This window comes from Brachycentrus maculatus, unplaced genomic scaffold, assembly GCF_059751285.1.
Source record: "Brachycentrus maculatus isolate JH-2025_06_01 unplaced genomic scaffold, ASM5975128v1 h1tg000105l, whole genome shotgun sequence".
Classification (NCBI taxonomy): domain Eukaryota; kingdom Metazoa; phylum Arthropoda; class Insecta; order Trichoptera; family Brachycentridae; genus Brachycentrus; species Brachycentrus maculatus.
The window spans coordinates 363750-379950 of NW_028280859.1; the positions used below are offsets into that span (position 1 = coordinate 363750).

The following is a 16201-nucleotide window of genomic DNA, read 5'->3' on the forward strand; positions in this document are numbered from 1 at the left end:
TATTAATAAGATTTCAGGAAAAAAACGTGGGTTTTAAATTTACCAAGTATTGATTAATTAATACTGATATTCTCCATATTCTACTTATTAAAAAATTAAATATGTAGATTTGACGATGTTTAAGGATCAATTTCTAAAATACGCTTGAATTTCCGTATTTTGATAAGAGTTTTCTCTCTGTGTGTGGATTGAACAACCCTTTTGAATTTCTGCCTTAATATCAGCAAAACCGTCGATTTGTGAAGCGAGATGGAGTCACGCGATAGCCGCACCGCAAAAAGGATAATCACTTGTTGAAACCCCTTTAGCTGCTGAGCTTCTACGGAGGGGATGTAAAGTAGGGTCTGTCAATATTTTTCAAATACAGAAAATGGAAGCGTCGCGTTTTGTAATCAAAATAATTTTAACAAAAATGAATTTAAGAATTAGTTAAATTTGTAGCAAAAATTTTAAGCCAAAATAATTCAATTTAATTAATGAGGTGAAAGTAAGTTTTTGAAAGTCGGAAATTCGAAAGCCGGCAATGATTTGTTTATTATATTTTCTGTTTGTTTGTCTTAGTAAAAAATGTCTCATTTTTTACTATGATCAGTGAATTTTCGATAATACTGTATCACAAACCATTATAAGAGACAAAAATATTTAAATATATATTTTTTATTAATGAAACTTAATTAACGAATTATCAATGCACCTTTTCAAAAATGTTTAATAAAAATATCAAAAAACGAGACACCCTAATGCGGAGTATTCCGCGAAGAGATGAAACCTATTTTCCAAAGGGTACCAAATCGTTTAATGGAAAATGTGATTACTAATTAATATCCAAGTGTTCAAAAATTAAAGACAAAACTCTCGAAATAGCCGTTGGGGGACTGGAAAGTAATGACAGAAATTTGACGAATTAATTTATTGGGTACATTTTACGGCCTGAAGTAAAATGATTGATTATTCAATGTTTAACGACATCAAGACCGGGTAACATTAAAATTTTATTTTATCGTGTTTAATATTTTTTTAAGTGCAAAGATTTTTTATATCAATGAGAAATTTTCTTTGTAATCTTACCCTGACTTCACTTAGCACCTTTGTCAGCGAATAGAGTGTAGTGATCACGTCTTTCTCTCTTCAAAAGTATAATATGTTACGATACTCTAGCGCAAATATTGAGATTTTGAAGTTCTACATTTTTTCTTTTAAAGCTTCTAAAGTTTTCCAGTGGTGTTGTCGGCATGAACCCACCAAGCTAGTTCACAAATGGTTGATCAATGTGATTAACTGTCTCACATTTACTGTCCTTGTTGATGCTTACATCTTTTATGCGTCTTTGTATGTTGAACTAGGTACCTATTTTATTAATGCTGAATATGATATATATTTTGTTTAAAAAAGCATTGAAACTTTATGGTTTGGTAATAAAACACTCTCCTTATTATCCTATCATCGTTATAATTTTATTCTAATGACCTGATGCAGGAATGATTTTCCGAAACAGGTAGTAACGAATATGTGTTTATAAAAGTGGTATTACACAAAGTTAACAATGGATGATAAGGAGAGTGTTTCTTTATATGAAATGTTTGGTTTAACTAATAGTTTGTAAGATTTTGTAAGGCGCTAATTTGATTTGGTCCCAAATACTATTTTGCTTTCTAAATATTCCATCCCGAGTTGTGCGTTTAAACGAGTGAGATGGTATCATCAAGAACAGGAAAATGAAATAAGAAACAGAATATGATTATTGTAAATCCAACCATCCGTTTTGTTTAAAGGGTTTTCTTTGTTTCAGGCCTAAATATTCCATCAAAGAAGAAAGATCATCATACAAAGTGTTCATGTGGCTCGTCATCAAAAAGTTCTCGAGATCTGACATTGGCACATATAACTGTGTGTCGACTAACTCCCTTGGGAAATCTGAGGGGACTCTTCGCCTTTACGGTAATAACCTTTTTATTATTTCACTCGGATATTATTCCCAATTATTTGCTTTTTTATCTTATATTTTTACGAGCCTACTAGTACTTTTTATTCGATTTTTGCTTGCTTTCCTGTTGCTTATTCGTATACTATAATATTAGAGTTTGTAAAAAAAAAGGTAATCCATTTTTCTTAAAATAGTTATTAAATATATTGTTTACGCTACTTTTTTTACGTTTTTATCGATGAATCTTCATTCAATAATTGAAATAATGCAGTAAATCCCCATTTTTTGTCTTTTCAATCACGCTTACAAAATTTTTGAAAAAATTCAAATATATGATATTTTCCTTAGTTTTCATAACTCTGTATGTTAAATAAAAGAAGTTTATTATTTAGAAGTTGTTTAAAATATTATTTAGAAGTACTTTATCAAAACAATAATTAATACTAATGAGATTAAATTGTTTTAAGAAAATGAATATTTGAATATTCATATAATATGAAATCTCTCTCCAAGCACAAGAGACAGTTTTTTTTAATGGGTACATTGTTGACAAAAAATACATTTATCTTGAAAAATTATAATCGAAAGAAAACAACAACTTTATTATCCATAGGTTTTTAGAGATTTTTTTTTTAGTTTGTATATTTATAAATGATCAAAGTTATTCTTAATATAGAAACTCCATGATGTGTGTAAACAAAAAAAAATCGGCTTTCTTTTGTTGATTCTTAAGGTTAACTTAAGGCTTACCTTTTTTTACCCAAAGGACCTACCATTTTTTCTAAAGTGTATCTTTTGTTCGTTTTGAAGGCTTCCTTTTTTAACAAATACCAAGCATAGAAATTTACACAACTTATGATTACCGGATTTATGAATAATCTTTTTATAATATTAGACTGTTCACAAAACATCGTACTAAATTATTCCTAATCCCGGACGAAACACTTGAAATTTTATTCAAAGAATGTGATAATATTCAAATGTTGTAGTAAAATATTAATAAATGTGAAGCAATATATAATCTTAATATAAATAAGAGTAAAATTTCAGACAGATTTTCTAGTATTATACTCGTTTTATGACGGCTATGATTTTTACATATGTTGTGTGAATACTGTTGCACGCTTTTCATTCTCAAAAATATTCGTATTTACATACTATTAATATTTTTATTACGTTTTTTGCAATTAAATGTTTAATATCACATCGCATTGTATTGTGCTGTATATTAGTCAAGCTGGAATAAAGAGTTGTTATTATTATTATTATTATTATTATTACATTATAAATTTTCAATTACTTTGCTTAATTTGCGTATATTAGACTGAGCACTGAATTTTTATTTCATTTTCACTTGCAAAGCGTTTTTAGATATAAATACAAAAGTTTTACATGTATTTCATTTAAACATACAAAACAACGAAAGAAATTCGAAGAAATTAGATAAAGTTCAACTATTATCATATATATTTTATAAGCCACATCTTTCTTTTTACTTTTTGTTTTTCATACACAAGAAAAAACTAATCTGTACTCATAACTCCTCACGGGAACTTAATAAATACGTAAATGAAATATTCTAAAAATTTCCAAATATAAACACTTTGAGTGGATACGAGTAGTAGAGCCAACATTTTGGATGTTAAACATACATATGTAAGAAAAATTTAAATTTTATTTATTTTACCTTATGTTTATGTATTTATATGCATATGTATTATGTGAGTCTCACCATTAATACAAATTTAATAAGTTTTTGAAAATGTCACGATTTATTAGTAATATTCATATATTTTTTGTTTATAATTCTTAATTGTAGTGTGTAGTATATATCAAAGTAATAAATTAACATTATTATCATTCGACTTGTGAGTTTTGAAAATAACGGTTTTTTTGTAAAAAAAAAGAGTTTTTGTGGTAATTCAGAGAAAATAAATAAAAAAACTTTTTTTATGAATTTCATGTTTTAGAATGCAATTATCTTTGTTTGCACTAAATGTAATGTGACTTTACCACTTTTTTGCACTTTGATTTAATCACTGCAAATCACTTATGATCACAAAAACCACTGCGGAGACCATGCTTTTATAATAGATGTATAATTAATTGTGGTTATGTAGTGTAACACGTACACAAGTGCATTATAAGAAGTTACTAAAAGCAATCATAATTTCTGTACTTTTTTATTGCAGAAATAAAAATTTACCCGAACCTTCCTCACGGGTCGAACGATAATCATGTCAACATTTTCGGAGGTGAGTTTATCACTGATTTTATTATATTTATATACACTTTAGGACAAAAAGTTATTTTACTAAGATAAAACTTTTACTAAACTTTTATAATTAATATATTTTCTTCCTTTAAATATTTAAATTTGAGTTCATTAGGAAATCTTTGGTGCAACTAAATCGTTTTCATTTCATTAACGTACGTTAACTCTCATTGCGGTATTCTCTCAGCATTCACGGTATGTAGCTTATAAAAACCTACTCAATTAATTCAACTCGACAAAAGGAAAACTTTGAAGCGCTTTAACATTATAATGTAGTCATCAACTTCAACGTATTGTACATAAACGTATTGCTATTATTTAATTGCAATTAATTATTAAATAATAATAAATTACCATTTTTAAAATATTGCATGGGTGTAAATGCATCTTATGAAAATATATGATTGTCATTATATTGATTGCCTTTATGATTGTCAACCGTCGATAAAAAATAATAATAAACTGCTTTTTTATTATTACTTTTATTCACTCAAACCGATTTTAAAGTCAATTACATTCACCTTTTTTTAGTTAAATACAATCTATTATAAGTGTGCTATTTTCAGTACATTAAGACTTATAATAACTTTATTTTAATAATTTTATGTTTTGTATTTTTATTTGAAAATATACGTGTTTTATTGATTTTTATACCAGGCCAGAATTTTATAATAATAATAATTTACATATTAAAATAAATATACAACAAAAATCAAAATCTCGTTTATTCTGTAAACACTTGTTTACTGTAAATTCTAAATGTAAACCATTTACCACAAAACACAGAAACCTTTTTGTTAATGAGAGTTAACTTCTATTACCTTTTTTATTATTTAAACTTTTTTGTTGTAATGTATTCAAACAACATATTTGACTCAACATTTTGAACTCTAAAGCGTAAACTGACTTAAATCAACATTTAAAAAAATCATGTTACATAACCACAGAAAACATCTTTTAACGTTTGTCTTTTGAAAACCATGGAACATTGCTAACTGACGATATCAACAGTGTAGCAATATTTTTATCAAAGCTATACAAAAGACATAACAAGATGCCTCTTTGATTATATATATTTTCTTTCATGTCTATTAAACGTGTAATATGTTTTTTGTATTTTTTTTTAAACCCTCTTTAGTATAAATAGGTTCTTAACATAACTTCTAAATCGCTTTCTGCCCATCAAAAATACACAAAGTGACAGTTTGAAAACAAACGGAAAAGAAATACAAATTTTGTTTCTTCATTAAAGAAAGACACTAATATATCATATATCGCTCACTCCTTTCAAGAACGTCACAAATAAAAAAAACTTGATTTTGCAGGAAAACGTTTTTAAAGTTCAAAAATATAATACAATTTATTAAAAACAAATATCAAGCCACGTTTTGAACTTTTTACTGTGCAACAGATCTTTTTAGGTAAAACCTGAATGTTTTTTCTCCATTTGAAAAATATTTAGTATATTTAAAAAAAATAATTAAAGAATACCTTTTCTTCAAAATGCAAAAACAACACTTACTGCCCTGTAGCGGGTAAATATTAAGTTAAAAATATGCCTCTTTTGCTGGGATATAGTACATTTTCTGGGCATTCCGAAAACATGCACAATTGAAAATTTTCGATTTTTGATTTATGACGTTCTTGAAAGGACTGAGCGATATGTTTTACACAAAAAACAGTGATTTCAAACACAAAATGTGTTTTTGAATTAATTTCATATAAATTGGTAGTAAAAACTAAAATAATTTGTAATAATAAAATATTCGTCAAATAAACAAGTCCATGTATTTCAAGTATTCAGTTTTGAAGTTCAATATCTTAAAAACAAAATTACTCAATAATATGTAATATATATATTTTTTTAAACACGACACGCATTGTTTATGTTAATGCTTGGATAGCTTTATTTTTAAAAAATGTATTTTTTACCAGGTCTTGCAGAAGCTGCCCGAGGACACAATTCTCGCTCAAAGGACCTTTCTGACAGTAATTCAGCATCAAGAAGGACTCCTCTACATTTCCTGCTCTCGTCTATTTACATTTTCCTAATTTTCATCTGTAGATGACCATCTTCAAGCGTGTACTAGATTTTTTAAATATTAAAAATTATCATTCAACATAAAATTATCCAACGTTGATAATTTTAATATAATCTAGGATATCGAGTATTTTCTTGGAAAGCGATAAAACTCTTTTGTTATATAATTGTGTACATGAAGCGTAAACTAAACTTAATATTTTTAAACTAATGGTTAAAACAAAACGATTTATGATCATGTTTATGAATTAGGATAAAATAGGTTTACATTTAATACTGTCGATCAAAATTTATATTAAATATGTTAATTACTTTTCAACTTCAATCTACACCTTCCGGTATCCAATCTGTACTGTACTACTTAAATAAGCAGTAAACGTTCAACAGCCATGCACTGTGTTGCGGTTAAGTACAAAGATCCTCAACTGCGAATCTGATGTTTCGGGTTTGAATCCCGAAAGTCGGTTTTCAATTGATCTGAGTACTATGATGTGTATTTTATACCATTCCTCTCTATCATTTTTCTTCCACATACATAAAGACCTCTAAAATAGAGGGTTTTAAACGTTTTTATGTAGTTTTTTTTTCATCGGGAAGAGAACTTTTCTTTTTTTATAATCTTTATGACTTTTATTATTTTTAAGCAACATTTATACTATCTATCAACATATACTAATCTTAAAAATATCAAGACTCTGTTTTTAAATTATGGACTATTTGGCTATTGAAGAAAACATACCTGGACTTACTAATTTTATTATTATTTTCTGGGATTCATATCCTGTATAACATGTGTTACAGCTATATTTGCTTACCACTACACTACTTTGTCGTACAAATGTATGTGTAATTTTTAATCAGAAATTATGGCATATGTAATATGAGGGGTATTCAATTTATTCATCAACCTATTGAGGTTCCTACAATTCATCAACAGATTGATGAATAAAATAATAAGGCGACATGTATATTACATACGTGTCTAAATGTTAGAAGATCGTTTCATATGATATATAAATGCATTAAATGATTTATCTTAAGTTTTACATACATTTTTGTTTACCAGGGTAAGTTTTGCCCCATTAAACATATAATTTACTTTATATTAATGTATATATTTTTTAAATACTAGAAACTGAAGGTTCAATTTATTTAATTATCATATGGTGACTACGTCAAACCTTTTTAAATTATATATGAAGCTTAACGATGATATTTCACTTTAATTAATGGCTACTACGGAACGTAAGGTCTCCGTTTATGCCTTTGTGATGGGGTTGTTTATTTCCGAATATAATTTAATGTTATGAAACATAAAGTTATGGGGCACTTCCCATATATTAAGTGTACTTAACCAGCCACATAACAAGCACACCACTCAATAATAAATGTATTTTGACAAATTATGTATTGTAATATTACTGCGAAAATCTCATTTATTAACAATTTGTTTAAATGTAGTTGAAAATAGTAAAACAATGACAGATATAATTTCTTGATCAATTTCCTACCACAAAAGTACGTTAGTGATTGCACATATTGATGTGTGATATTATCTACCAATCGATGGAATGCATATTTATTTTGTTGTTTTTTCACGCAAATAAATTATTTGTATCTAGTTTTGTCATTTCAAAAGGCTAAAGTTTAGTTATCTTGGTTTAACCGACCGTCAATATAATCAAAATCCAACCTGACAAATTATCATCTAGTTGGTGAGCCAAATGGTCGGAATGGTGTAACACTAAATACTAGACTAGGTTTAACTCGGGTTTAAATCTAACCAATTTGTGACGAAGGGAATTCGTATTCAATTTAAAAGCCTTATTCGAGAATCGGGAATTAACGCGAGATTAGTGGTTTAGTTTATCTGAAATTACCCATCAGTTCAACGTTAGTTCGGTTCGAATAATCTAATTTATGTAACATTTCCGGCAAAATAAAAATAGGATTATTGTAAATCCAAAGCGATTTTTTGTCACCCTAATTTGTATATTATTTTTTATCCTTGTCTGTACCGATAGCGCATAGGGCATCGCGCCTGATTCATATAGTGTTAAGTAAATCATTAGTTATATAAATACAAGGTAATGCTTTCCAGATCTTGAATCTAGTGAAATACATCTAAAGATATTCAAATGATGTAAGTGAAGGAGCTCAGGGTAAAGAACTCAGAGAAACGAATGATGATTATTAGTTAGGCGAAGAGGAAAGCAGAAATTTAATGGGCACTCCGTGTTGCATACCCGGTATTCATTTTACATACAAATCTATTACGATATATTCATCTGTCAAAAAAAGGTTGAAATTTGTCCGTTTTATTTTAAGATTAAATAATTCTTTTTTTACTCTTTTCTTACCGCAAAATGAGTCCAGATATTGTGACTATCAAATGAAGCCAATTAAATGAAAATATTGAATTGATATTTTTATAGAGCTAAATTTCAGAGACACTTTAATTGACTTTCGAAAGAAAGAAATAATTGACGTTATGCATTATATTATATCATCTCATTTCTTTAAATTTGAACTTTTTAAAGAAAATTAATTGCTGTTAAGAAGTTGTAATATGGCTTATACATTTTTTACTTACTTAAATCATAAAGGTACTGACTACTTGTTAGATTTTTTTTAATATGCGATATTACATTTCCAAGATATAAAAACTTGAATTTTAACACTCAAAAATGCGTAATTGTTACAAAAATATGCAAAAGGCAGTACTTTTAAAAAAAAATACTAACTTAACATGTATTTACAATTTTTTTTTATTTTTAAAGAAAAATACTGTTTATAAAAATACGATTTAATTTTATAATGTAATATTTCAACCTGTATATTAAATTTCTGAATATCAAAATTATTTCCAGAAATCCACCACACCATACCACTATAATATGCTTTTGGCAGATAATGATACAAGTAGCAAAAAAAATCATCATTCTTTATAAAACACGATACAAAATAACTAAACAATTATAAACGTGATCATTGCGCTCCCATAACTTTTGCAAGCAAAATAATAAATCAGATTGAGATAACGAACAAAGTTACTGCAAAAAAACTAACAGTTATCATCAAGAAATATACTTTAACTCGATGCAATGTTTCAGGTACGTAGATATTTTTAATTTTCCTGTTACCATTTTCTCAGGAAACGTTGCCTGACCTATTTTGTTAGATACGGGATGAAAACGGAAACATTCAAAGGTCTGTTTTAATATGTGAAAACATATTTTTGCACTTTAAACTATGTATTCAAACACAATTTACTAGAAGCTTTTCGGTATTTTGAGCGTAATAACATTATCCGCATCTTTGCTTTTTATTTCCTTCGTACTATTTGTATGTATTCAGAATATTCTGTGTTTTCTACTGTGCATTTGTCAGTCTTTTAATGCATTCCTGAATGCATTAAAACAATTGAAGCAGCGTTTTAATCAATATTAATGATATTTGTAACAATCAATTTGTTAATGTTTTATGGAAAAGTTATGAAGTAGCAGAGAAGCAAATCTTGTATTTAATTATTTTCTGGATGAGAACCTTGAAGGGATTCGTTTTAATCTGATACACACTGACTTCAAAATGTTTTTTTAAACGTTACCCCAAAAATATTTATTTCCAATCGATATTTAAAATTAATCATTAAGGCTTTGTTAATAACTATTTTGTTAAATAATTATGTAGCAGTAATTTCATTCGATTTCCAATAGATTTGCTTCAATGAACATTTTTTTTAATTTATAAAACCGATATGACTCATATAAGAATATTCCTTATCCAACAGTTAATTTCCTTATAAATGCTGCAACAATTCAACTCTATCAACTCTTTTTCTGCTCATCTATAATACATCATATTGTGAAATCTCTAAATGAGAATCATGTAGGTTTCTGATGAGTTGTAATAATTGCAATGGCGCAAAATCATAACTTATACGATTATATATACTTACTTATCAACTGTAGACATTTTTTTTCCTAAATATTACGTGAATTGAGTTTCGAAAAAAAGTACCAGCTTCAATTGATAGAATGGATATTCTTTATTGAAAAGTATACCTATTTGCAAGTTACGACAGCTCGAAATATAAGAACTGAGTAAACAAAATAATGGCTGAAAGGGGATAAAAGTGGTCATAACGAATTGATATTTACCATAATGTCACGATGCGACTGTAAAATGATAACGCCAGTGGCGATAATTCGGGATATTTTCCATTCCCTGCGTAGAATTTGGTCAAGTCATTCCTTCTCTGGGAGCTTAAAATTTATTTCGGATAATCTGCTAGAGTCGGGAGTAAATAAATAAATTATTCATGTTTAATCATCACTTTTGCGATAATCCCATGGCTTTTAACTGTGTCCCTACTCCGTGTAATGGATTAAATATTTTTATTTATACGACTGGCCGTAGCGCGCCATTTAAACCCGACCCTTATATTTAATGAATTAGTTTTTCTTACCAAAGAGAGTGGGCTCCACTTTATCCCATCGCGTCACATTTACTGAGACACTCGTTTTATCCCTTTTTCACACGTTGTTCGATAAAGATACTTAGCTAATTATTAAAATGGTCAATGGTGTCAAAAACTTCTATTTGTAGCAGCGGTCAATTGATTAAATTCAAAAAATAATATTGGCTTGGTGGCTTTTACGCGTTCAAAATACGAGTGGAAATTCATTTTGTTTTTATTCTCGATTTATTCGTTTCCTGCAAAACCAGCTTTTTAATAACCAATATGTCACCGTTTATTCTATTCATTTAAATATAACTTTGTACATGAATTCAATTATATTTTCAAATAAACAAAATTGCAGAAACCGAATATATAATATTGATTTTATAAATTATTAAATTTAAATCATAACAACGACTAATTAAGTATTAGAATGATATTAAAAGACATTATATGTACGTTTCAAAACATAAAGATGTTCTCAAAACATTAATAAATTTTATATTGTTTCATTAGAATATTCATGTTTTACTAGTAAAATTATTAGAAAAACTTTATTAAATTGTAGATTTTTGATATAAAAAATACAAACGACGAAAACTATTTTTTATTTATTTATGTGTGTATAACATATATTCTTATCTTCTCATTCTTGTTCAAACCCTTATCCACACCTCAAAGGTGCATAGAGCAGTGCATTATATAAACGAGCTAAACCAGCGGTCAAAATTTATCGTTACAAATACCGGTTGAAATGCAGTTTCATTTAAAAATATCTGTATAAAATAAAATAAAGTTATAAAAACAAGTAATTTCAAAATATAAACTGTACTCACGTACTTGTATGGTGTCAATATTGCGTATCATACCCACATAATAATGATTAGATTAAATTCTTGGTACGATAGCGATACTCCAGTATCTAGTATATCCAGAACCGCTGGCAATACGCAATTTAGGCTGTTCAGGACATTAATCCTATTCTCTCAGTAATTTCAGGTTGTCCCTCATGTACCGAATAGCTATTCTACTATTAGGACATTCATGCGAGCAATTATAGTTGAATCATAATACGTGCGAGCTATACCGAATTCAAGGCATTGGACAAATATCTTTGTGTTATTTTGGATAATATATCGCTTTGTGTAGATTATACAACATAAACACGTGCATTGAGATATATCGTATCGCCACCCTAATATTGTACGTACCGCATACTATTACGGCAAGTTACCGAAAACGAGCGTTACATATCTCACATGATACGATTGGGTTTGCCTTAGAAAGATACGATTGTGAAGAACAGTTTGTGCTGAACTATTTATTTATATTTTTCTTATGACTGCTTTGTCAAAAACGATTTTTTTTAAATAAAAATATAAAAGAATAGGACGAATCTCGTGTATGCATTTTATTTATTTATTCTGTTTTTAGTATACGGAGCTTTAAGCTATGACCGTTTATGTCTATTGAGATCATAAAAAAGTTAATGTCTGAAAAAGCACAGTACTCTTTAGAAGCCAAAGACGAAGCTAGTAATTTCAGTAAAAACAAATAATTGATTTGTTTCGCATTTTACTTTATTTAAGCAGCATTATTATACATATATAAGAATATCTTATCAACCACTGTGCGAACTCGTGGAATGTAATTTATTAATATATTACTTTCTTATATCTATTACAGCACTAATTTGCGTTAAAACGTAATTTCAAAACTTAATTGCCTTCACATTATGTAAATTCGGAGGCCTTTTAGTACCACCACTTGAATTGTGTTAAGTTTGTTGGTTATATAACATAGTTAATGACAAATCATTTAAAATTATATCCTTTTGAATATATAATGTAAATTATTTCCATTACTTTTTTTCGATGTCCCCATTATTACGATAATCGGAGGTAAAAAAACGAACAAAATGATAAAAAGTAACTTACTTGTTTTTTTTTTTTAATATCTTAACAGCCTATTTATGGGAACGAAGTATGGAAATCTTACAATCTGTCATCAGCTAACTTAAATAATCGCTGTTTATAAATGTGTAACGTACACTCTGCTAATTATTAAACATTTGTTATATTTTTACTGTTTCCTCTTGCTATCGACAAAGATTTTGGACCCTTAAAATCATTATTTTTTGCGATTTACGTAATTTCTATGAAATAACCTTTAGAGAGTGCGATTTGTAAAGGTTGTTCAACCTGTAAAAAATATAAATTAATGAAATGCATAAGGGGAGGTGTGTTTGCTTTGGGTGTTTGGCACTTAAAATCCAGGTTTCTCCTATACATATTAGCAAATAACTTCCTTGTACAGAATAAAGTTTTCTAGGATATGTGAATTGGAGGTTCCATCTTATTTATTGTTATCATCGAATTTTATGTATCCTTTTTTTTCATTTTGTTATTTAAAATTAAACAAAAATAATGATACATAGATCGAATGAAATGTGGTGGATTAATTATACTTGTAAATTTGTAAAATATTAGGTGTAATAAATAATATGATTTTTACATAATTGTTGAAAGAAAATATATTAAGAGGTTAGTTTTAACATAACTGTTTCCTAATCCATATTAAGTACTTTCTTCCTATATTTTGTCAGTTGCTCTGTGTCTAAAAATAAATAAATAAAATATTATTCCACACAGTAACTAAATACAATATTTTTTCTTTTGTAATCGTTAGAAGATATCAGTTGTAGTCTTTATCCAGACTTTTGAGTAAAAATATCATGAAATATTATTATGTAATACATATTTTTTCGTATTACATGCTATTTTTTAATAATCTTGTATAAAATAATATTTTTCTTCAGAGATATTCTTCCTTCTGCATACCTTTATGTAGTACAGAATTATTAAATGGAACCCATTTTTTGCTTACATTCCATACTTATTTTAATAAAACGATATTTTTCATCAAAATTATTCATTGAATTATTCAAACACAAACATAACTATTTTCTGTTTTTTAACTTTGTATTTGTGCCTCTATTTTTAAACATAATTCCCATCAAACTTTTTTTACAGTGTGTTGGTTTATTTTTACTAAATGTTATATATAATGAACGTTTTAACGTGGTTCTACCATAAAATCGTATTTTTTATTTCTAATTCATGAAAAATGTATCATATTGGCCTTTCTTAATAACGTGCTCATTTTATGGTTTAAATTTATGATTTTAATCTATCTTTATTATTTTTTATCTTTCAGTTACTTCAATGATATCGCTGTATTTCATTTATTCAATTTTCTATTGCGACAGAGCCTACTAAGAATTTTGACAGTATTCAGTTCGTTAATATTTTATTCAGAAAATGTGCAATACACGTACGTGACTAAGATTAAAACCTACTATTGCTTATGTTAAGATTTTAATAACTTTATAATATGATGGTGCCAAATAAATAAGGATGATATATCTAAGTATTGTAAATAGGTTTTACATATTTTTTATCTTTAAAAAAATTTGATTTACATTCATCCTACTCTTAAAATATATGTATTTATTATGTGTTAAAATTTAAATTTTTCGCATGGAAATCTTTGCATATTTTATCGAAGTTTTTTTTATAATTTTATTTTAAATAATATACTAGAACCTACATGATGTATAAATATGTAAAACAATGTACTGACTAATGTCAAATTTATTGATTGTATAAAATTATAATATTAAGGAAAAAACGAAAAAAAACTCATTTTTAAAATGAAATTAGGTGATTACATAAATTATAAAATTATTATGTTCCCTCCAAAAGTACTTACTGTCAATGATAGAAAAATCAATATTATTATTTTTTTTTTATTTAATATGTAGATTATGATCTACAATATATGGTTAATACTATTTGTAAAATAATATGTTGAACGACGCTCAGTTTAATCATTGTAACGATATCAATAAACACAATTTGAAAAACATTGTTTTATTACGCTTCTGATTTTAATCCATTTTATTGTACATCTCTATATTGGAAGAACTGTCAATAAAACAGATGAATTCTGGAGAGTCCTATATTTTAAAAATCTATATATGATACCGAATACTTAAACTGTGTAATTTTCTTTGCTTCAGTTTTTCAAATTCAGAAACGGGGAGTTCAGTCCCATTTCTTTTCTGACTGCTTACTGGACTTATTCAGAGAATACGATACATCAATTAAATTGTATTTTTTTCCTTACTGTTGATATCTCTGTTATCTCTTTACAAAGAGATTTCAAAACATCGCTATTGGAAGCGGTCGTTAAAAGAGAAAGAAGCAGATATAAGGTAAGTAGAGAGGTAAGACAGAGTATTAAATTAAATCATTTCACAAATGAGTCTCTCAAAATGTGGGTTGTGGAAGAATGTTCTAAGAACTGTGTAACGTAAAAATTTGTTTCATGTTTTATTTATTTCATATAATAATTGATAGATGTACGGAAAATGTGAAATTAAGTATGTGATAACTATATTACTTATTGATTTGGCATTAACTTTTTGGATTTGTGTGATGATTTAAACATAAAAATTAAAAATAAATTGTACAGGAATACTTTTGAGTTTATTGATCTAAACATGACTTATTTCGAGAACAAACTAAAAAATGGTACTTTTATAACTTACTAAATAACTTTGTTGAAGTAAAACAAAACTCGTATACTCGTATAAAAAGGTTTATTTATTTTATTAGTAAAGTTAAGTTATAATAGGGAAATATCCACCTCTACTGTATAGGTTACTATAATGAAAGTCTCAGGGTATGAAAATAAATCTTATCATAAATTTTTTCACTCTCATATTTATTCAACATCACCCTTGAATGGTACAAGAAGTGCGGACTTATCACCTTGCTTTCATTCAATTGATAACGCTACGCCGGTACTATCCAGTGTTCTACACGCCATCTTGTGAGGATAAGGATTAGAAGAAGAAAAAGCAGAAGAACGAGAAATTTAATAATTTTAATCATAGTTACTATGTATGTAAGCTGCATAGTAAAAATCTCAAATTTATTGAAATAAATATTAATTCGGGTTGTGGTACCGAGGTTAGTGTCACGGACTCTTAAGTCAGAGTTTCTCTGTTCGAACCCACTCTACCACAATTTGATACCTATTTCTAATAATGAGCCGCTTAGCCTAACAGAAATAGTATTAAATTGAAATTTTTGTGTAAAAAAAATACGAAAAATTATTTTTTTAATAAAAAAATATTATTGATTCGGTAGTCTTCTTCACATACGGTATTTCAAAATAATACGGGATGCATCGAAACACGTTTCAAAATTGATTTTAAGAGAAAGTGGTATTTACCAAGTACCTCAATCTTAATTTAAAATTAATTAAATTATTTAAATGTCTAAATTACAAAAAAAAATTAATACATTTTTAAAGCCTTTGGTAAACTTTTTAAAAATAAATATTAACGTTTTTTTTCTAGGTTTGAAATTATGAAATTCGCTTCGTATATAATAATAAAAAATTCATTAAAAATCGCCTGGCGCTGTTGAA

The 16201-nt window shown here is 27.4% G+C and overlaps 1 protein-coding gene across 1 annotated transcript in view; it reads left to right on the forward strand.

Annotated features, from left to right (window-relative positions):
• LOC148310100 (lachesin-like) overlaps positions 1–6365 on the forward strand; it is a 212055-nt gene extending 205690 nt beyond the window's left edge. The window contains exons 8-10 of the mRNA XM_088258947.1: positions 1790–1938; positions 4117–4179; positions 6135–6365. Coding sequence (XP_088115073.1) covers positions 1790–1938; positions 4117–4179; positions 6135–6268 — 346 coding nt within the window. The 3' untranslated portion in view covers positions 6269–6365. The remainder of the gene's footprint in view (positions 1–1789; positions 1939–4116; positions 4180–6134) is intronic.
• Positions 6366–16201: the final 9836 nt, after the last annotated feature.